The sequence below is a fragment of the Delphinus delphis genome, chromosome 13 (genome assembly GCF_949987515.2).
Source record: "Delphinus delphis chromosome 13, mDelDel1.2, whole genome shotgun sequence".
Taxonomy (NCBI): domain Eukaryota; kingdom Metazoa; phylum Chordata; class Mammalia; order Artiodactyla; family Delphinidae; genus Delphinus; species Delphinus delphis.
Window position 1 is genome coordinate 16,362,797 of NC_082695.1, and position 21,040 is coordinate 16,383,836.

The 21,040-nt window shown below is 54.5% G+C and overlaps 1 protein-coding gene across 3 annotated transcripts in view; it reads right to left on the bottom strand.

Annotated features, from left to right (window-relative positions):
- PXN (paxillin) overlaps positions 1-21,040 on the bottom strand; it is a 45,034-nt gene that overhangs the window by 9,301 nt on the left and 14,693 nt on the right. For all 3 annotated transcript variants that reach the window (XM_060028181.1, XM_060028180.1, XM_060028179.1), the window contains exons 2-6: positions 2,542-2,768; positions 2,135-2,250; positions 1,599-1,735; positions 1,303-1,504; positions 332-467 (exon numbers count right to left, since the gene is read on the bottom strand). In XM_060028181.1, coding sequence (XP_059884164.1) covers positions 332-467; positions 1,303-1,504; positions 1,599-1,735; positions 2,135-2,250; positions 2,542-2,768 — 818 coding nt within the window. The remainder of the gene's footprint in view (positions 1-331; positions 468-1,302; positions 1,505-1,598; positions 1,736-2,134; positions 2,251-2,541; positions 2,769-21,040) is intronic.

Sequence of the window (21,040 nt, forward strand, 5' to 3'; positions counted from 1 at the left end):
CAAGAGCAGCCATCGACACAGGGTCCTTTGTCCCAGCCTCCTGATCCCTCGCCTGGGTGGCTGGGAGCTGAGAGCACCCAGGGAGGAAGGAATGTCCTGCTGAGCACGTCCTGCCTTCACAGGCTGAGAGGCAGCTCAGTCCCCACGTGGCCATCCTGGCCCTCCCTCCCCCATATCCTGGCAAGGCCAGGGCACTGCCTGCGGGGTCCCAGGCTCAGGGCGAGGCACCCAAACACGCAGGGGCCAAGGTCCAGCTACTCATGCTGAGGTACAGGAGGGGAAGGATGGGGGTTCTGAGGGGCCAGGGCAGGGAAGAGGGACCTCAGGGCACCTTAAAATCCGACAGCGAGGCCATCAGCTCATCCAGCTCCCTGGTGGCAGAAGAGGCGGAGATGCGTGTCTGCTGCTGGCTGGAGGTGACTCGCTGGGGGCTGCTCATCTCGCCCTGGTTCACAGTGATGGCGGGGCTGCACGCAGGCATGGCATCAGCGGGGACCCCAGAGGCCAGCCCGTGCACCCCCAGCATGTCCCTCCCCTCCCCAGGGGATCAACAACTCAGCTCTGACACTGGGGTTCTGCCACTCCCAACCCCAGGAAAGCCCACCAGCTCCCAGTCTCTCCTGGGGACCCATTGTTGGGAGGGGCTGCTGTCAGCCAGCAAGACAGAGCACTGAGGTGAGCTGATGGCAGAGAGGCAAGGTCAGCTCAAACGGCACTTCTTTCCAAGAAGACCAAGTCCAAGCCTGCCCGTTCAACAAGCCCCAGCATCCTGTGTATCCTCCACAACACTGCACGTACATGTGAAGTTGTTCCAACAACACAGTAACACCAAGGAGAGCTAAGACTCGGTAGACACTTACCATGGGTCCTGCGTGCACGTGCTTTACGTGTGTTATTGGGTCTCACCCCTACTGAGGTAGGTGGTCTTATCCCCCTTATCCCATTTCCCCTTATCCCATTCTACAGATGGGAAAACAAAGGCTTGAGAGACAACACTTAGTAAGTGCACAGCCAAGATGTGAACCCTATTGTGTGGCTCCAAAGCCTGTGCTGACAGCTGCTGGGCTATGGGTGCCCTCAGCGTGCACAGTGTCTGTCCTTCCTGATGGATAGTGGCTCGTTGAAGGCAGGCATGGTGTCTGCGTGACTCGTCACCATCCCCCAAGGCCTGGTGCAGGGCCTGGCAAACAACAGGCACTTCAGAGGGAACGGGTGACACTGGGGATGAGACGGCAGACCCTGGAGCATGGGACGGGCTGGGCGAGACCTTCCCCTGCCTGGGAGGGCCCAGTGGAGACTCACACGGGGCTGGGCACGGAGCTCTCCAGCTCATCCAAGAGACTCTCCACGCTGGGCCGCACGTCCTCCAGGCCCCGGCCTCCGTTCCGCTTGGGCTTCTCTTTGGTCAGTGGCCCAGCTTTGCCCCCCAACGGGCTGTTATTCTCCGGGATGCCGTAGTGGGGGCTCAGAGCCCCAGGCAGTGGGGGGCTTGAGTTGGCCTCATCTTGGGATAAGGGAAGAGAAAAGGTGCTCAGCCCTGAGCCCTGCAGGGATCCAGAGGCCAGCAGGTGGGCCTGGTGGGCCTGACCTAGTCCTACCTGCAGGGTAGCCTGGGGGGTTATGCTGCACGGCGTTCAGCTCCAGCAGCAGGCGGTCGAGTTCAGAAAGGTTGCTGCCCAAGGAGGAGCTCATGACGGTGGGTGAAGGCTCGGCCGACTTCTGCTTGTTGGGGAAGCTTTGAGAGGCAAAGGGAAGACCTTGGTGAGAGACGCTCCCCAGCTCTGGCGGCCCCCAAATCCTCAAGGAGAATAAGGCAGAGGGGATACAGCGTCTCCACCGGCCAGAGGACGGAGAGCGGGGAAGTGATGTGGCAAGAAGAGGGGAGGAAGGAAGTCTTGCTTCAGTTCTTGAACCTTCCTCAACGCAGGGCAATGTGAGAGCCAGCCCAGCTGCTGCACGGTGATGGCAGATAAGGCCACCGGGCCAGGTGAGAGGCCTTCTGCCGTCTAACCCAGTGACCCTTGAGGCAGAATCCCCCTCCCATCCAGCGCTGTGCCGTGCCTGTCCCTGGCCTCAGTGGCCTCTGCCCGTCAATGCGCAGGATTCCCAAGCAGGGGGAGGAGCTGGGCAGTACCTGTACACGTGCTCTTCCTCGCCAGCTCGGGGACACGGAAGGCCGACGCCGTCCTGGGGGTTGGAGGCACTGGAAGTTTTAGCACTGGAGCCGTACACGGGGGACGGGGATGGAGGCTGCAGGAAGGACAGTGCTCAGAGCCTCCCCGGGGAGGAAAAGGAACAGCCCGAGTCACCCCCGGAAGGCTCCTGCTCACAGCCAGTCTCACCAGGGAGTTTCCACACTCTGACCAGGAGACAGGTGATTAACACTTGGTCACTGCCCCCTCACGTGGCGGCGGCGGGTGGGGAGAGCCAGACGCTTCCCGCCTCTTCTCCCTACTTCCCTGATCGCTGGCTCCCCGAGCCACTGCCAGACAAGCTCCTTGTGCCCTGAAGCTGACTTCCGAGGCCCTGTCCCCACCTTACCTGCTGGTGGATGAATCGGGAGGTGCTGGGCTGCCACTGGTCTAAGGGGTCAAGGACCGTGCCATTGAGGGCCTCGCTGGACGGGGGTGGAGGGACAGGGGGTGGCACGGCAATCTCCTGGTATGTGTGGTTTCCTGTTGGGTACGAGTAGGGGGTCTCCTCAGACAAGAACACAGGCCGTTTGGAGATGTGGGAGGTCGTGGACTCCAAGTCTGCCAGCAGGGCGTCTGCAGAGAGAAGGCGTGGGGAGCGGGTAAGAAAATGGATCCTGGGAACGAAGTCTCCAGTGGCAGCGCCCTCCCTGCCTACACCCAAGAGTTAATGACTTCTGAGCACCTGCCCCGCCCATGGGAGAAATGACTAGCCTCAGGTCAGGAAGGTACCAGCCCAGACCAGCCTGGCTAAGAACAGCTCCCAAAGCTCTTCTCCCCAGCCACGAAGAAGGTGCTCTGGAGGTTCCTGGGGCCGCCCTGAGGGCTCTCCTACCTCTGGGAGCCGGGCATCTGCGTTCCCTTCCAACAGGGCTGTGCAGCTGGCTGGCTGGCCAGCCGGGAGTCAGAAGTACCTGCCTGGAACCCGCACTCTGACTCCGCAGGGCAAGGCGGAGAGAATGGGTGGGAGGGGCCCCACGTCACGGGGAGGGGCCTGGGCACTGCCAGGTCCCACTTAATTTCCAAGAGCTTAAGCCCGCTCAGCCCCCAGCCTGGAGGGGCCCCTGGGGTGGTACCCGCCCTCCTGACCAGGTAGAAGTCGAACCTCAGGCTCCAAGCTCCTCCTGAGAGCCTCGGGGCTGCTGTGAGAAGTGTGAGGGACAAGGCTGGTGCAGCGTTCCCGCCCCCACCCCCCGCCCCCGTCAGCAGAGAGGGGCAGGACTGCTCTGTAGGCTGTTTCTGCGGAAGCCTGGCAAGCAGCCTGGCCCCAGAGGCTCCAGGGCCCCACTATTCTGCTTTTAACAGCAGCAAGGGAGCCGAATCAGCCCTCAAGTGCAAGCTTCCATTACCCTGGCACTAGGCAGCCCGCAGGGGGCCCTGCATCTCCCCAGTCCCCAGACAAGAAGGGTACAGCTGGAGGGGTGGGGGCAGGAGCTGCTGATCCTGCCCTCCTGGGACCCTCAACAGCCCCACAGCCTGGCCCCACACGCCATGCCCTCGTTCCTGCTGTGTCACCGACTAGTTCACTCTCCCCCCGCTGCTGGCCTGCTGCAGTGGGGTAACTCGGTCCCTGGCCCTTGTGCTAATAACCACCAGAAAGCAATGGCTGGACCATGGCCGCTTACTAGTAACAGGCACTGTGTTGGGCACGTTGCATATGTGATCTCAGTTAATCCTCCTAATACCCCATGAAGTTGGAATTCTCACCCTCCCTTTACAGACGGGGAAACCGGCTTCAAGAGGTGGTGGGACTGGCCCCAAATAACAAAGCCGGTAAGTGACAGGACTGACTCCTCAGAGGCCCCAAACCCCAAAAATCTGCCCTGCAAGAGGCTGCTGTGGTCACAAGATGGTGCCAGATTTAAACAGTACAACTTCCTGAATGACGGGGCCCAAGCTCCGAGAGCTGCCAGTCTGATCCTTCCTGGTGGCCCTGTCCCCAACCCCACCCCTGCTCAAAGGAAGTAAGAAAGAAGCAAGGGCCTCACCCAGGGCCTGGGTCTGTGGGCCCACACCTCCCAGCTACGTGCCCTGATGTCCTACCCCCAAGGCTGGCAGCACCTACCCCAGGCTCCTACCCAGCTGATCAGAAGCTTGTTCCAAGGCCTGGGATGTCTCTGACTTCCAAGGAAGGTCAGTTCCTGCAGCCCCCGACTCCTCCAGGTCCTTTGGAAGAAGCCTGACTTCCTATCTCTAGCAAACCGGAACTAGAGGGAGTCTGTGTGTCTAGGTAACAGTGGAAAAGGAACCAGTGTCCAGGGCCAATCCCAGTGGCCTCTCCACGGCCACACCTGCTGCCTTGGCTTCACAAGGCGTCCTGGCTTCCTCTGGGCCCAAGCCAGCAGGAGGGGTGGGGTCCCTCCTTCTCCATCATGGGCAGAGCCAGCCCCCAACAAGTGCAAGTCCAGTAGGGGTAACAAGGGCAGCTGCCATGCCTGAATGCCCACCACGTGCCAGGAGTTTCACCTGTGTCACCTCTCTTTCTCCTCACGATACCACTAGCACAGATGGCAAAACTGAGGTTCAGAGAGGCAGAGGCACATCTCCACACTGCCTGAGCTGGCTGAAGTGACACCGCTGGGACCTGAACTCGGGTCTCTCGGGCTCCACTCAATAGAAGACAGATGGTTAAGCTTCCTTGTCAAACCTTCTGAGCCAGGGACACCACCAGCCTCTGCACCAAACACCTTCTCCCACCTCACTCATGACCTGACTGCAAGCCTGGCTTATTGGTTCACGGATGGATTCTGGTTTATGATTTAAACAGGCTCTTTTCAACACAGATACATCTGTTGGTCAAAAGGACCAGTCCTGGGGGATGGAGAAAAAAGATCTGTGGAGTCAAGCCAGACCTGAGTTCAGTCCCAGCTCCTCTATCTACACTACCCACAGCCACAGAGCAAATCACTTAGCTCCCCACCTCACAGCACTGGCGTGAGCTTTATATGGGATAGCAGATGCTATAGTACACGGGAAGCTGCAAACACCACACCTCAGGTGCTTTGTGTAATTCAGAAAAAGATTTTCCTCCAAGGAGGTCAGGTTGGGTTGCAAAGTGCTGACTTCTCCTAAGTCCTCTATGGGTAGGATCTGGGCAAGACAAGAAAAGGGCAACCTTGAAGAGAAAAGCAAAAGCAAAGTAATAAAGTAATATTCAAAGGAAATCATTTGGGGACTTCCCTGGTGGTCCAGTGGTAGAGAATCCACCTTACAATGCAGGGGACGTGGGTTCAATACCTGGTCAGGGAACTAAGATCCCACATGCCGCAGGGCAATTAAGCCCACGTGCCACAACTACTCAGTTTGTGCGCCTCAACTAGAGAGCCCACGTGCCGCAAACTACAGAGCCCACGCGCCCTGGAGTCTGCGCGCCACAACTAGAGAGAGAAAACCCGCGTGCCGCAACTAGAGAGAAGCCCGCGCGCCGCAACGAAAGATCCCGCATGCCTCAACTAAGATCCGACACAGCCAAAAATGAATAAAATAAATAATAAATCTTTTTTAAAACACCCCAAAAACAGAGTGAAACATTTGTGGATGTCAGAGAGCGGAGGCACACCACTGTCCAAACTTGTGTCTGAGTGAGAGTTAGGACGTGCACAGCCACCGGTTCTGCGGTGTAGCTTCCTCCTCTCTCTCCATCCTTGGTCTTTGCTCTGTGATAGACAGGACTTGGTGCCACTGTCCCACCAAACCCCTCACAAGCGCCTCAGGGGAGAGCCAGGAATACAGGAGGCACGGAGGAGTACTCGCTGGCCTCTACTTTGGATTCCTATGGGTGCCGAGGCCTGCTCTCTCCCCAAAGGCTGCAAAATGGTGATGGGCCAAAGTCTCCTTGCAAGCTCAGCAAACTCCTCCCCGGCCTGAGTGAACAGAGGTGGCAGATGGAGTCCACTTGCAGTCCACAGTGGGGGCGGGGGTGGGGGGAAGGTCCCCAGTTTTCAGCTACAGTTACTGCCTGGTGCCAGCTCTGAATACCCTAGGGGCAGGCTCAGGATTCCTTCTACACATACCCCGAAGAAGGTGTCAGAGAAAATGGTGCCGCTGGAACACACCCTCTCTCCCACATGTTTGGAGGATGGCTTCCATACACACAGAAGCAGTAAGCAGTCAGGGCTCACTCATTCAGCCTAAGGAAGGCCTCAGACTTCCTCAGCGTCACTCCACTAAGCTTCTGGGTCCAGGCCTGAGACCACCGGAACAAGTCAGAGCAACTAGGACCACCCTAGTCACCCTGGGGAAAGAGCTCTCTCTGGGGCTTCCCAGCCCCTTGCTGGAGGAAATCACCCTAGATTCTGCAGGCGTTTTGCCTCTCCAGACCAGTGGATGCAGGCTCTGTCACTTCCATCCAAGAAGAGGGAAAGCCCAGGTCTCTGGGAGCCTATCCAGTGTATGTGTGGAGAGGGAGAGTTCTCCTTTCGAAACTGGGAATGGGGGAGTTAATGCAAAGTTTCCAGTCCACCAGAGGCAACCAGCTTGTTGCGCCCTGGCAGCGAAGGGGTGCAGACCGTCCTCCGCTGCCCGCCAGAGGGAGCTATTGGCCCGTCGGCTCTCCGCCACGGGGAGTAACCGAAGGTAACCTCGCGCAATCACGGAATTTTAGAGCCGGGGAAGACCGGGGAGCCCCCAGCCGGCCATGGGTGCACCGGGAAAGTTTCAGTGCCAGGGAATGCCTGACTGAGCTGGAGGGACGGAGCAGGCTGTGAGGAGGCGCACAACGACGCCGGGGGGCCAAGCCTCTGGGCCGTGCCTGCAGCACACATCATCTGAAGGCATGACTCAAGAGTGACACAAGAGACAGACACATGCCCTAGCTTCTAGTGCCCAGCGGCTGCACCTAAGCAGCCACTCAGAGGGGTTATGGCTTCCACTGAGAGGCTGCCCAGGAGCAAACGGGTGGGTGGGCACAGCGCACGGGGCCAGGACAAGGTGAAAGGCCCTTCCCTGGGCCCCAGCAACCATCGGCCGAGCACAATCCTGAAGACAGGGTCGGGGGTGGGGGGTAGCCGCTGGCTCTGCAGCCCTGAGGGGGTTAAGCCTCAGGTGCCCAGGCTCTCTGCGCTGGGAGGGAGGAGACTCGGGGGCCAGTTGGGCTGCATTCCAGGGCAAATGCTGCAGCTGCTCCCCTCATATTCCCAGACCAGCTCAAGCGCCCAGGACGGAGGGAGCCCCAGGCCCCCTCACGTCCCCAACATAGGGGATCTCCGCCAGACTGAGGCTTGGGGGCCTGGGTTGACCCACAGAGACACGGCGCCCAATAATAAGTTAAAGAGACTCAACTAACCACCTCCACCTCCACCCCCAACTGGAATATAAAGACAAGTCAAGCCTCTTTCACAAGCCTGGCTTCCTCCTACCCAAGCCCGGCAACTTCTTAGTATGTGATAAAGACTACCAAGATCACAAACCTAGAGCTGGATGGACGCCAAAGAGAGTGAGATAAAGGGCCATCCAGGATCCCTCAAATGTGGCGGGGGGGCGGTTACCAGAGCGATTTCATTCTCCCTCCCAGGCTCTGAGGACATGAGATGTTAGAACTCACACAGGGGAATTCTGAGTCACACAAACTCTGCTCTGTGGCCAAGCTGCTCGTCCAGCTGCTTAACTGCTCTCGTACCTCGGTTTTCCTGTCCGTCCAATGGGAATTCCACCACCTTACTCACAGGAGTAAGGATTACATGAGAGAGTGGATATAAAGTGCCTGCTTTAGCACAGTCCCTGGAATAGAGCACATGCTCAGTAGATGGAGTTCCCTCCCAGAGAGATGGTTAGCCCTGGAGGGGAAGGAGAAAAGCGCTTCAACATCCTGAAGGCAAAGGATGTTGCAATCCTAGATCGTCAGTTAGGGGCTCCATTCTGGGGAAAACAAGGTCACCATGGAGAAGCCTGCCCAGCAGATCTTCATGATGGGGCAGGTACATGTGGGGCATCATCCCATCCCAGAGTTCACAGGCTCCCCTGCCACACCAGCGCTAGGCCGATCTAAAAGAGGTGGGGTCCTTTGGCCACCAGGAAGACCCCAGCTTGACATGCCTTATATTCTTGATACCTAGCCTAGAAGAGGCCCACAATAAGAACAAGGCTCAGCTCACCCACCTTCTTTCTGCAGGCCAATGTAACTCAGCTTTCGCAGCTCAGGCAGGTGTTTCCTTGGAAGCTGAGAAGCAGAAGGAAGGTGTAGCAAACACTGCCCTGAGAGCTCCAGCACAGCCATAAGGGACTGCCATTGCACAAGGCCTTCCCAGGCCAGGGCCAACTGTCCATTCCCTCCATTTATGGTGAGACCCAGACTCTAACAAAGACAGCAGCAGTTTGGTGAGTCCCTTCCCCACCGGACCTGGAGAAACCCAGCCTTTCAGCCTGCCTACCTTGCTGGGCTCAGAACTTTGGGCAAGAGAGGTTTCGGCCCCCCTGCTGACCACCTGCGCAGGCTTGGTGGCCTCAAGTGTCAGAGCAGAAGCTGCCCAGCCTCCTTACAGCTGCCCAAGCTCAGTACATAAGCAGTGAGCGGGGCTCGGCCCTTCCTAAGGAAGGAGCTGTGTAAACAGCAGGACCGGCTCCCCTCTACGGGGATGGTCTCATCTCGGCCCCTTTGCTGAGACTCTTCCAGATTAGGAAGGAGAGCAGGACGAGAAGATGTGTCTCCCCCTCCCCCAGCCCTGAGCACATGAGCAGTTAGAGCAGAGGTAATCTAATCCAGGGCAGCAGGGCACTTTTACATGGTGAGTAACTCCCCAGGAATGGGGAGCTGGGTATATTTATCCTGATAACTGTCCTGGGAGGAAAGACAGATCTGTGACCAGTAAGGGCCAATCTACAATTTAGGCCAGATCTGCTCTGCACTACCCAGCCCGGGGACCCAGGGCCTGGACACTGACTAGGAACTCAATCTCCTGAAGGGCCTCCCCTGCCAGTTTGGGTTCTTGTCAACCGACTGCCTCCTCTCCAAGAATTAAGGGGCCCTGTCTATCTTGCTTGATGCCATATCCCCTGCAGGTAGAATGAATGGCTGAATGACAGCGGGACTGTGAGGACGAGGAAGATGGGGAAGGAGGCATGAACAGAGAAAGTTGCCAGTGCCAGGATGCTGTGATTCCAGGCCCAGCCTGCTGGGTGCCTGTCATCGGGTCGGGCATCTTCTCTAGCTGTAAAACGGGCAGAACCCAATTTGTTCCCATGCCTGATAGCAAGCTCTGAGGAGGAGATAACATAATTTCGGGTGAAATTTACACAGAACCTTTCTGGAGCTCTTTGGAGTTTGTCTAAATCCAAGATACTGCTATTATCTGAATCCCAGACAGCGAACTGCTCTCCCTAAGGGGATGGAGGAGAAACAATCGATACTGGAGTGTCATTTAAATATTTAATAGCAGTGCCTGGAGGTTATGAAGATGCAGCCACCATTCTCCTTCGCTGACTCATGCCTCACTCAACAGGAACTGCAATTTTACTCTCAGCCCTGAAGGAAGTGTGGGCTGGGGGTGACACAAAGGAAACCAGGGGAGACGGCCAGGAGTCTTCCAAGCTGCTGCTCCGAGAGGTGGGAGGCGGCCCTTTGGAGGAGGCGTTTCTTGCCTGGGCTTCCCACATGCCTTAGGAGGGCGGTTTCCTGTCTGCCCTTCCTTGCAGGGGCTGACACAACATGAGTGTGTAGGCAGGTTGGCTCTCTTCACTGGGTGCCTGGCTGGCGCCCAAGGTCACAGAGCACAGGTAACCAGAGACACGAGAGAATAAAGGCGGAAAGGCAACTCCAGAGGTCACCCCGAGCTCCAGGCAGAAGCCCAACTGTGCCAGGCCCCATCTGCACTGGGCACCCACACAGGACCCCCCAGTGACCAGGCCCTGGGCCACGGCGGCTACCCCATCTGATGGGGCTCCAGCAGGTTAAGCAGCAACAGGTGGGAGAAGCCGCCCAGGTATACTTTGCACACCTCCACCCCCCCAAGATGGGCCCAGCAGCAGGTCCAGGCTGACTGGACAGCGGAGTCTCATTTCTGTTGTAAATAACTCATCTCTGGGTCCGGGATCAGCGGGCCCCACCCTCCTCCAGAGGGCCCAGAACCCAGTGGACGCATTTCATTGGTCAGATTTCATCACCTCCTCGGGTCACCCAGAGACTCTGGACTTTTTTAAGGTCGTGTCTAGGGTCCAACTCCAGGCCCACCCCGCTGGTTCCTTCAAAGGGTAAAACGTGGATTTACATACAAGATAGACAGCATTGAACCCAGGCGGCTCAGGGGCTGGAATTTTTCTCAGCTATTCCGAATCCACCCAATCCATTCCTGCAATCTGGGCTTTGTGGCAAGTCAGTCTGTTGCAGAGCAGGGCGGCTCCGGGGGCCTCTCACCCTGCTAATCATCAACAGAGGTTAGGAGGGGCTTAGAAGTGAGTCATCCGCCCTACAGAGACCCAAACAGAAAGTTCAAAAGTTGGCCTGTTCCAGGAATGAGCTGTAGTCTTTTCCCGATGTTTCTGGATTTCATAGCACTACTTATTACCCCCTCTTGACCAGTCAAGCTCTGACTAATGAACACGGCTCACGGTGGCCACAGGACAGGTCCGTTCTTCCCCATCTCCGGCAGCTAGGCCATTTCCTGACCGCACTCTCTCTTGCCGGCCTTCCCCGGTTCTCCTACAGCACCTGTGATATCCTGCGGCCCTCTTCCAGCTCCCCACATGTCACTGTCACCAAGTACCATCCGTTCTTCCTTCACGGGGCCTCTCCCCTTTACTTGCCTCCCTTTCTGTCACAGGAAGCCAACAACTTAGACCGGCATCCGAATCCACGCTCGGCCCCTTCTCGAACTCGCCGGCAGCGCCTGCCCTGCGCTCCCCCATTCTAACCCTTGCAGCAGACGACAGCAGTGTGAACTTGAAACCTCACCCCTTCTGTGCGCGTCCACTAGACCGCTTGCCCTCTGAGGGCAGGAACCTCCTCCCCCCTTGCTAGATCCACAGCGCGAATACCCTCATGAGCCTCTCGGACAGTGACTGGACGTTTGCCAAGCCAAAGAGAGTCAGAATACTCAAGCCACCATGACCCTCTCTGCCTACAGAACGAGATCGGAACCCCTGGGGTTGGCATTCTGGTCTTGAGCATCTCAGAATACAGCCCCAACTGGCCTTTACCTTCTCGGCCCGCTCACTGCAACCTGCCTTGCTGGCCAAATTGGGCCCCCTCTTCCCTTTCCCCAGCAAAGTGCCTTTATTCACAGCACTGAACATACCTCCCACCCCCATCATCTACAGGGATATCCATACCCCCAGGGGGAGCGTGGAGGCCAGGGGCACAGGTAAACCCAGAACACCTTCTGAGGATCAAACTGACTCAGAAGCAAAAACAAAAAACAAAAAAAAAGCTGACTCAGAAGCAAGAAATTGAAATCACTGCCTTAAATTAAAAGTCTACTTTATGGAGTCAGGTGCAAAATGCAAATGAATTGTAAGATAAGAACTGAGGCTTCAGAGAGACCTTTTTTGTACATGCACATGGGGGCTTAGGTGACATTTAAACAGCCCCACAAAGCCATCCTGTCCATACCATAGATCTGTCTTCCCATGTGACGCTGGGAGCTGGGACAATCACATAGCTCTCTCTATACCCCTCCTGGCATCCCAGCCTGCATGGCAGCGTGGCTGAGTGGAAAGAACGGGCCTTCAAGTAGAGAGGGGGACAGGTTCAAATCCACACCACTCACCAGCCTGGGTGGCAATTCTGGGCTTTAGTTACTCAGATAGCTCATAGAGCACAGGGTGAGTAATCAATGAAAAAGTGTGCGAAAACCACCATGGCTGGGGAGAGCCTCCCAGGCCTCCCGCTGTGACACAAGGAGACACTAGGGGAAAGAAACCCACATCATCGCATCATGGCATCATTGCCGACTTTCATCTCCCTAAGGATGGGAGGGGGAGGAGGCGGAGCCAGGGACTGCGGCCAGGAATCTTGGGAGCTGTGACAGGTCTGTCACTAACTCGGGCCTCCTTGCTGAGCAAACCACTGACCTCATCCCTCTGTTCCTTGGGTTCATTCCAAGTCCTCCTCAGAGAACATCAGCTGAGCCCAGAAGCCTCCAACTCACTCCCTAGCAAGGACAGAGGCGAGAGCGAGAAGTTACAGGGCTCCAACACCCCCCAGCCCCATGCCAGCTCTGCCACCTGCTGGGAAGTCACTGCAGTCTGAGAGCTCTGTGGCATTGAACCTGGCATCTCGGCAATAGAAGGAGCTCAGTCTCTGACCTCCCAGAGCAAGCCCAGGGCAGAGCAGCCTTTGCTCCTGCCACTGAGGCTCCGAGCCCTGCAGAGTGCCACAAAGGAACGTAAAGACAGGGCCGCGTGACCAGAAAGAAGCTCAGACAAGGGGGCATGGGGAGAAACGTGCAGGCCTCACAACCCCATTTTATAGATCAGGACGAAGAGGCTCAGAGATGTCTGATGAGTACGCTCTGCAGCCTGGCAGAGTCCCCCACCCCGACGAGGACAGCTCTGCCTGACTGCAGAGCTCACCCATGTTCTTTCCATGACACCCCACTGGGAGAGGAACATCGCTGTCAGCAGCTGTCCCTCATTCTGCCTGTCACCACTCTCCACACTCTCCATTTCCAAAGCACCAGTCTCCAGAGCCCCTCGAGCAATCCAAGAAGGCTGGCCACTGGGGTGCCCCTCCACCCTGGCCTCTGTTGGGGCCCTTGCTCTGGGCCTCCCTTCTTGTCTTTGCCCCTCAGGCAGGGCCCTGTGCCACAGATGAGCCCCTAGTGGTGGCACGGGGAGCTCCATGTTCTAGGCTAACTTGCTGCCTGGTAGAGTGTTTTCTACCCTGTTGCCCATCCAAACAGCATGATGTAAGATGGGGCTGCCCCAGGCGCTGACCTCCGCCCTCTTCTTATCTGCACAGATTGAGGAGCCAGGGCCATCGTTCTGGGGCACAGTGGCTCCCCAGCCTCACCAGAATCAGGCAGAGGTGGCAAGAGAATCATCAGGAGACAGACTGGCAGTCAAGGCTCCACTGAAGGCACCAAACAGCCAACTGAGGGAGGGACAAAGAATCTCTCGTACGATGTACGATCAATCAGCCTGAGGTGTGCCACCACCTGTCCTTAGCTAAGGATCATAAAGTATGGACATCTGCTATTTATTTGCTTTCGCTGTTTTTTCTTTGTGTGTGTGTGTGTGTGTGTGTGTGTGTGTGTGTTATGCGGGCCTCTCACTGTTGTGGCCTCTCCCGTTGTGGAGCACAGGTTCCGGACGCGCAGGCTCAGCGGCCATGGCTCACGGGCCCAGCCGCTCCGTGGCATGTGGGATCTTCCCAGACTGGGGCATGAACCCGCGTCCCCTGCATCGGCAGGCGGACTCTCAACCACTGCACCACCAGGGAAGCCCTGCTTTCGCTGTTTGAAAATAAGCTTAAGTGGGTTCATGCCTGTCAGCCCACCCACATGTGTTCCAATATGCTTTCCTGAGGGAGAGAAAGAGCTGGAAAGTGCTCAGAACCCCAGGCAGCACCCTCCAGAAGAAGGATGGGCAGCTCATGATCCTTATCTGTCACGAGTATCATCTGGAGGGAATGACACTAGAACACAGTTGGAACCACTATCTGAGATACTCAAGAGCAGAGAAGAAGGGGCAGAGGGGGCCAGAAAGCCAGGGCCAGTGGCCCCCAGTTGACCCTCAATTACACTTTCACTTCCCTAGAAGTATCTATGCCATCCAGCCCTGGTCTTCCCAGTTTCACAAGTTTGGAAGCCATCTGCTTGGTTTGGGGCAAGACAAAATTCTCGGGCTGCCTGACTGACTGTTGGTACCTCCTGAGTAAGGGAGGAGCCCCAAGTCTTGGCCCAGTCTTTCCCAAGCTCCCCACACAGGCCCTGGTGGGATGGTGTCGCTGATCTACAAAGGAGAGATGATTCCAGCCATTTCCTGAGGAGGTCAAGACAAATTTCTCTGGAAGCCCATATCCTTGCTGACTCTCTGCACTGGGAATTCGGCCTCTTCCTGGACAGGGAGGGAGCAGATGGAGGCCACAGTCCTCACGACTTTGGCTAACAAGAGTCACACTGGGAAACCACAAGAGAAAAAAAGGAGGGAAAGACCTGCCTGAAAGTAAAAGCATCCAAGGACTGTCAGTCTCGCTGGCAGGGCTCACATGTAGGGACATCAAGGTACAGAGGAGGAGGACGGGGTGGGAAGAGAACCAAAATAAGCCCCTGTAGTCCATCACCTAGAAGCCTACCAGCCCCAGAACTGAAGCAGAGAGCCAAGCAGATGCCAAGCCTCACGGAAGAACCGAACAGGGTGGTCTGTGCCCCGGGGCTCACGTGGCAGAAAAGGTCCCAGGGCTCAGCTTGGCTTGGCATGGCTGGCCTCCCTCCACCATGCCCAGCTGGTTACATCAGGAGATTGGCCAGGGTGGTGGGGGAAGTATCCATCTCAGCCCTACTTTGGGTTTTATTGGAGGAGACATCTGGGGCTCTCGGGAATCCAACCCAGCAGAGCCAGGACAGATGGCAAGAGCGGTACCCCCCCAAACCCCCCCTCACCACAACTGAAGAAAGCCCACGTGCAGCAACGAAGACCCAACACAGCCATAAATAAATAAATAAATAAATAAATGTATTTATTTATTTTTTTAAAAAAGTGCAAGTCTCCTTATGGTTACCACAGGAGAAAGCAGGGGAGGATAAATTTGGGATTAACAGATCCACACTACTATATATAAAAGAGATAAACAAGGACACACTGTACAGCACAGGGAACTATATTCAATATCTTATAATAACCTATAATGGAAAAGAATCTGAAAAAGAAGATATATATAACTGAAGCACTTTGCTATACACCTGAAACATTGTAAAGCAACTATACTTCAATAAAAAAATAAAACTTAAAAAAAAAAGTGCAAGTCTCTGTCCCCATCCACCCCTCCCTGTTGTACCCCGAACTGTGAGGTCTCCCTCCGTGGGCACCGTCCCTTGCAGGGAGTCGGGGGCGGGGGGGGGGGGTGCCTGGTCCCCCCACTCCACTGTCCTACCCCACACGTAGTTGAGGCAGGAGCTGGGACAAGAGGAGTCAAGTCTCACTGGCTGTGAACAAAGACTCCTGTTTCCACGTGAGAGGGACAAACTTCAAAACCCAGGCTCAAAGCGCAGCCATGGCGCTCTGGCCTGGTGTCCAGGTCCTCTGAGGGAAGATCCCAGGGGTGGTGCCACCCTTAGAGCCAAGGGCAGTTCAGTGTGCAGTGGCCGACAGCAGGAAGTGCCAGCAGCCACTGGGGGTGGGGCTGAGCCCAGCCACTCAGGCCAGGAGCACAGACTCCCGGCGAGGGCAGATTTTACAGTTCCTTACTTGCCCACGCCTACCTACCCTTTTGGTGAAATAGGAACCACACATGGCTAAGGGTTGGCCCAGATAATCTTCCAAGAGCTCTTTCAAGTAATGAACTCTGATTCTTCTTCCAGAGGGGATTCTAGAGGCAGCAGGACCCGGGGAAGGGGGGTTAAAGGAGGCAACAGAGAATATGGCAGATGCCACCAGCCCTAGGCCTGCAGGCTGCATCCCACCACACAACTCCCTGGATGTGTTTGTGGGGTTTTTATTGGCTGCAGGATCTTAGTTCCCCGACCAGGGATCGAACCCATACCCCCTGGCCCCCTGCAGTGGAGGTCCCTGTTTGTGCTTTTAAAAGAAATCTGAGTTAGTTTTAATAAATCGAGAGATTTCACATGAAAGCCAGATTGTCTGGCTTCCCAGGAGCAGTCAGAAGAGCTACCAGTAGGGGTCTACTTACCTGCAGGGCCACCACTGGCTGTAGCATGAAATCTAACGCCCTTTCTTTTTGGCCCACTCCAACCATTCACAACACCCACCGGCCTCAGCAAGTACGTGAGTTTGCAAGGAAATGCAGTGTGGGTTTTGTAGTTGGAAAACTTCTAAGTCCCAGCTCTGCCACTTGCTGGCACTGCACCTCTTTGAGCTCAGTTCCTACATCTGTAGACTGGGTATGATAACAGCCTCTGACATCATAGGGATGGGGGAATTCCCCAGGACCTGCCTCCTCCTGTCCTTCCATCCCTCTCCCTGGGTGCCGCCTCACCTTTACCTGCGGTGGCCCCGATAATGTCTACAAACACCATGCTGGGCACAGAGGTGGCAAAAATACAATGTCTGGGGACTCCCCTGGTGGTCCAGTGGTTAAGACTCCATGCTTCCACTGCAGGGGCATGGGTTCAATCCCTGGTCAGGGAACTAAGATTCCTCATGCCACACGGCGCAGCCAAAAAAAAAGTGACAAAACAAAACAGTGTCTGTCCCCACAGAGCGCTAACTAGTGGAAGATTGTCATAATCTGGGCCAGGGGGAGAGAGCAGAGGTTTTTTCCAGGCACAGGAAGGAACAGAGGCAGAGGTGAGACACAGCCTGGCAGACAGAGGGGGCTGGAGCTCAGAGCACAAGTCCCAGCTTGGGGGAAGAGGAGCGCAGGAGCTGTGGAGTCTGGACTTACAAGGGCAAACCGTGGGGGGGAGGGAAGGCAGGACCAGGCTTGCGTTTTACATCAGTGTGTGCAGGGGAGCGGGGAGGGAGGCGGGGCTTGACCAGAGGCGGCCCAAGAGTCACAATGCTCTAAATAAAACTAGGCGAAATCAAGGAGACCTGGTAATTGAGTGGCTATGAAGACAGAGGAGTACAGGATGCCTCCCACGTTTGTTTCCTGCGGGAGGACGGAACATCCACCAGATGAGATAGGGCAGGTGGGAGGAGAAGCAGGGCCTCGGGGAAGAAGGCGCACAGGAGAGTCAGGGTGACAAGGGCAGCGATCCAGGACAGGCAGAGCCACGGGGCTACCCAAGCCCAAGGACCTTTCTTTTCCCCTGGCCAAGCCACCTCTGAATCTCTCCGGGGCCCAGGAAGCAGAGGTTTGGGGAACGATACAGTGCTGCCACTCCTGTGTGCTCTGGCCTGGGTGTGGGGAAGCTGTGAACTACATGTAGCCGGCTCTGGAATTCTCAGAGTGCTCACCCCTCCCTCAGCCCACTCCCGCGGTGCCCAAGTCCAGCCCTGAAATCCAAATACAAAGCTGCCTCCATCCCCTGACAGCCCCCCTCCGGAAGAGGGGTAAAGTCAAGCGTGTTATCACAGGAACCAGGTCCTTCCTGTCACACAAGCATACAGGCTCACCACTGGGGCCAGCGGGCCCAGGACACAATCTCAGGCCCCAAACTCTTGTGGAAATGCCCTTCAGAACTGGCCCAGGGCTCCACCGCAGCTGAGCCGAGGAAGAATTTGCACTGACAGAGCTCAACACCTAAGTGGAGGATAACAGAAGCCCCAGAGGCTGGCCCCACCTCAACTGCCATACCAAGGCCACCCAAAAAGGTCATTCCACTGGGGAAACAAAGGCTAGCAACTGTCCGTGGCCTTGTTGCTCAGGCTAAGTTTGATGAGTCTGTAAGATCCTGTTGGGACAACACACGGTGCCACAGCAGAGCCCATGAACTTATTAGCACATACACACAAAAGCCTCCTCCCTCCAGGCCTTTGCACATGCTGTGCCATCCACTCTCCTGTCTTCTTTTCCAGGCTAAATCCTTTCTTATCCCTTGAGACTCATCACAGTTCAGTTTCCTTTTCTGCAACACGAGTATAAAAAGGATCCGTTCTACCTACCAAAATAAATAGGAACGCGTGGTTTCTATGCTGGGGGGGGGGGTCTCTTCTGTAAGAGATTTCCAAATCTTATTATGGAAAATAAACATTTTGGAGGGGGCGGGGATTCCAATTTTTTTATTTTTCTCCTTTTACACAAAACAAAGGAGAAATAATACAGGATTAAAACTGCAAAAGTAAAAAAAAAAAAAAAAAAAAAAAAAAAACTGCAAAAGTAGTTAATTGGTAGAACACATATACACAAAAAAATCAAAAAAAAAAAAATCCAGATAGGAAGAAAAGCCTGCTTACAATGAGGAAACACACATAAATTAAGGTAGTTTGGGGACTTCCCTGGCACTCCAGTGGTTAGGACTCCACGTTCCCGATGCAGGGGGTACGGGTTCGAGCCCTGGTTGGGGAACTAAGATCCCTCATGCTGCATGGTGTGGCCAAAAAAAAAAAAAAAGGCAAACATATGCTACATGGGTGACACTGTTTATAGCAACATTGAAAGGGAGAAGACAACACTTATTTAGGGACAGATACACCACAATGTACAGGTTTTACAGCATTTTCTGTAAGAGATTCCCAAATCTTATTATGGAAATCCTTATGATTTATATAAAGGATGAAAGTGTGGGGCTTTTCTAAATGTCAAGACTCCAGTTAAAATAAGCACACATCAAAGAGTCAGCTTAGGGTACCATTTCCTCCAGGAAGCCCTCCCTGACCACATTCCTGGCACAGGGCTCCAGGTCCCTTTCCTTTGAGTTCCCAAAGCACTGTGCACATCCCCTATGACAGCACATATCAAACCAGTAGGAACTGTCTGCCTGAGTGCCTCTGTCCCACCAGCTTGTGACAGCTCATTAAGGGCAGGGAGTCTGTCTCCATCCATCTTTACCTCCTTGCATCGAGCAGAGCCCAGCCCCACCAAGCCCATCTGTTGCTGAGACCTGCTCACCACTGCAGTCCATGCCATTCCGGGCTTCTGTGAGCGCTCAGTACATGCCAAGCACCATGTGGGCGAGCAACACATAAGCACAGGGCCCCAGCCCTCCCTCCTCTTCTATCCCAGGAAATTTCCCTCTACTGTGATCTAGTTACCTCTCCAACCGGCACCACTCCTGCCCTTTAAAGAAAAAAAAAAATCAAAGGAACACTGCACAAGACTTTGTGGCCTGAGCAGAGCAGCCCCTGGTGGTACATAAGGTTTCAACTCACTGTGTGGCCTGTCTGGCTTCCTCTGTGGGTGGGGGAGGGCAGGTCAGGGAAGGGGGCTGGCTCACAAGAGTGAGGCAGCTGGCGGGAATCTGGTACCCGGGCAGCCAGGCCCTGGGGCTGGTGGCACTTTCACTTGGACCTGGAGGGGGAGGAGGAGGGCAAGGAGGAACAGGGAGAAATGCAGCCCCAGCATCCTGCAGATTGGATCCTGTCACACCTCTCCCTGTGGGGCAGAGGAGCAGGAGATGGGAGCTGGAATGTGTGGATTTTCTGAACCCTGGACCACTGGAATGTGTTAGCAACACCAGCCATGGGGCTCTGTAGTTGGAGCAGCTGGTAGCATCATTGATTATCACCACCAAGCCACAGATGAGACAGCCAAAAAGCACGCACGGATTAGCGATGCAGAGGGAAGCTCCACAGGCAGGGGAAACTCGCCAGGAAAAGAAAGAGGACGACAAGTTTTTGGATGAGAAGCTGAAAGAGAGAGGAAGGGAAAAAAATAATGTTTTGCAAACATTTTTGTTAATTTCTTCAGACTTAAAAAAAGCCCTTTTTACAAAGGAACAAAGAGTTCCAGAAATAGTAAATTTGCGGGTAAATGTAAAAGCCTAGCAACATAGTGTGGGTTTTGTAATATAAGTAGAAGTAAGATTTATGACAACAATAACACAAAAGACGGGAGGGGAGAATGGGAATATCTGCACCGTTGTAAGGTTCTTACATTATATGTGAAGTGGTTTATGATTTGAAGGTAGACTGTGTTAAGTTAAACCTGTAAACCATACAGCAACCGTGAAAAAAAATAAACCAATGAAGTATAGCCAAATAAGCCAACAGTGGAGATAAAATGGAATCTTAAAAGATACACCATGAATCCAAAAGAAGGCAGGAAAAGAAGAAAGAATAAAGAACAAATGGTAGAAACAGAAAACAAGTGGCAAGATGGTAAACTTACACCCAATTGTGTTGATAATTACTTTAAATCTTAGAAGGTCTATACACTCCAATTAAAAGGTAGAGATTGTCAGACTGGATAAAAATGCAAGATTCAAAATAAGCTGTCTAAGAAAAACACTTTAAATATAAAGACACAGATAAACAGTTCCTACCAGTTTGATAGGTATAAAACGATGGAGAAAAATATACCACACTCACACTAATATCAAGAAAGCTGGAGTGGTTCTGTGAAAATCAGACGATGTGGACTTCCAGACAGGAATATTATTAGAGATAAAGAAAGACACTTCATAATGATAAGAAGTCAATTCGTCATGAACATGTAATAGTCCTAAAGTTATACACATCCAATAACTGAGCTTCAAACCAGATAAAGCTAAAATCGACAGAAATGAAAGGAAAGAAAGACAAATCCACAATCGTAGCTGGAGAGTTCAACTCTCTAATTGACAAAGCTCAGTAACTGAGAAAAAAAAACTTTCAAAAGGAAGCCGAAGGAAGATATAATCAAATAACCCGAAAGTTGTAGAGCAGCAGGACAGAGAACCCACAGAGGGCTGAAGCAGAAGTCGCTGGGGGACACCAAGGAGTAGGAAAGGCTCCTCTCTTTTTTCGGGGCCCACAGACCTCTCCCAGAGGGGAGAGAGACATACCAACTGACACTATACTTCCCAGTGGTTTTCACTCCCTGACAAATCTGGGTGGGAGGGCAGTGTTCACACCTGCCATGCATCTGTTTGATTCGTTTCCTCAATCACTACACTCCCAAGCACACTGTGATACACACACACACGAAATACACACATGCACACATACCAGCCTGTCTCCCTCACCTCCTCCCTCCCCAGTGGCATCTCTGAGTGGGAATCAGAACAGTCTACAGGAATCAAAGGGGGCTGTATGGGACAGTGGCTTACAGCAGTCTCCGGATTCCAATCCCAGCTCAGCCACTTACCAGCGATTCACTTCAGGCAAGTCACTTACCCTCTTCATGCTTTAGCATCTGCACCTATAAGAATACCTAC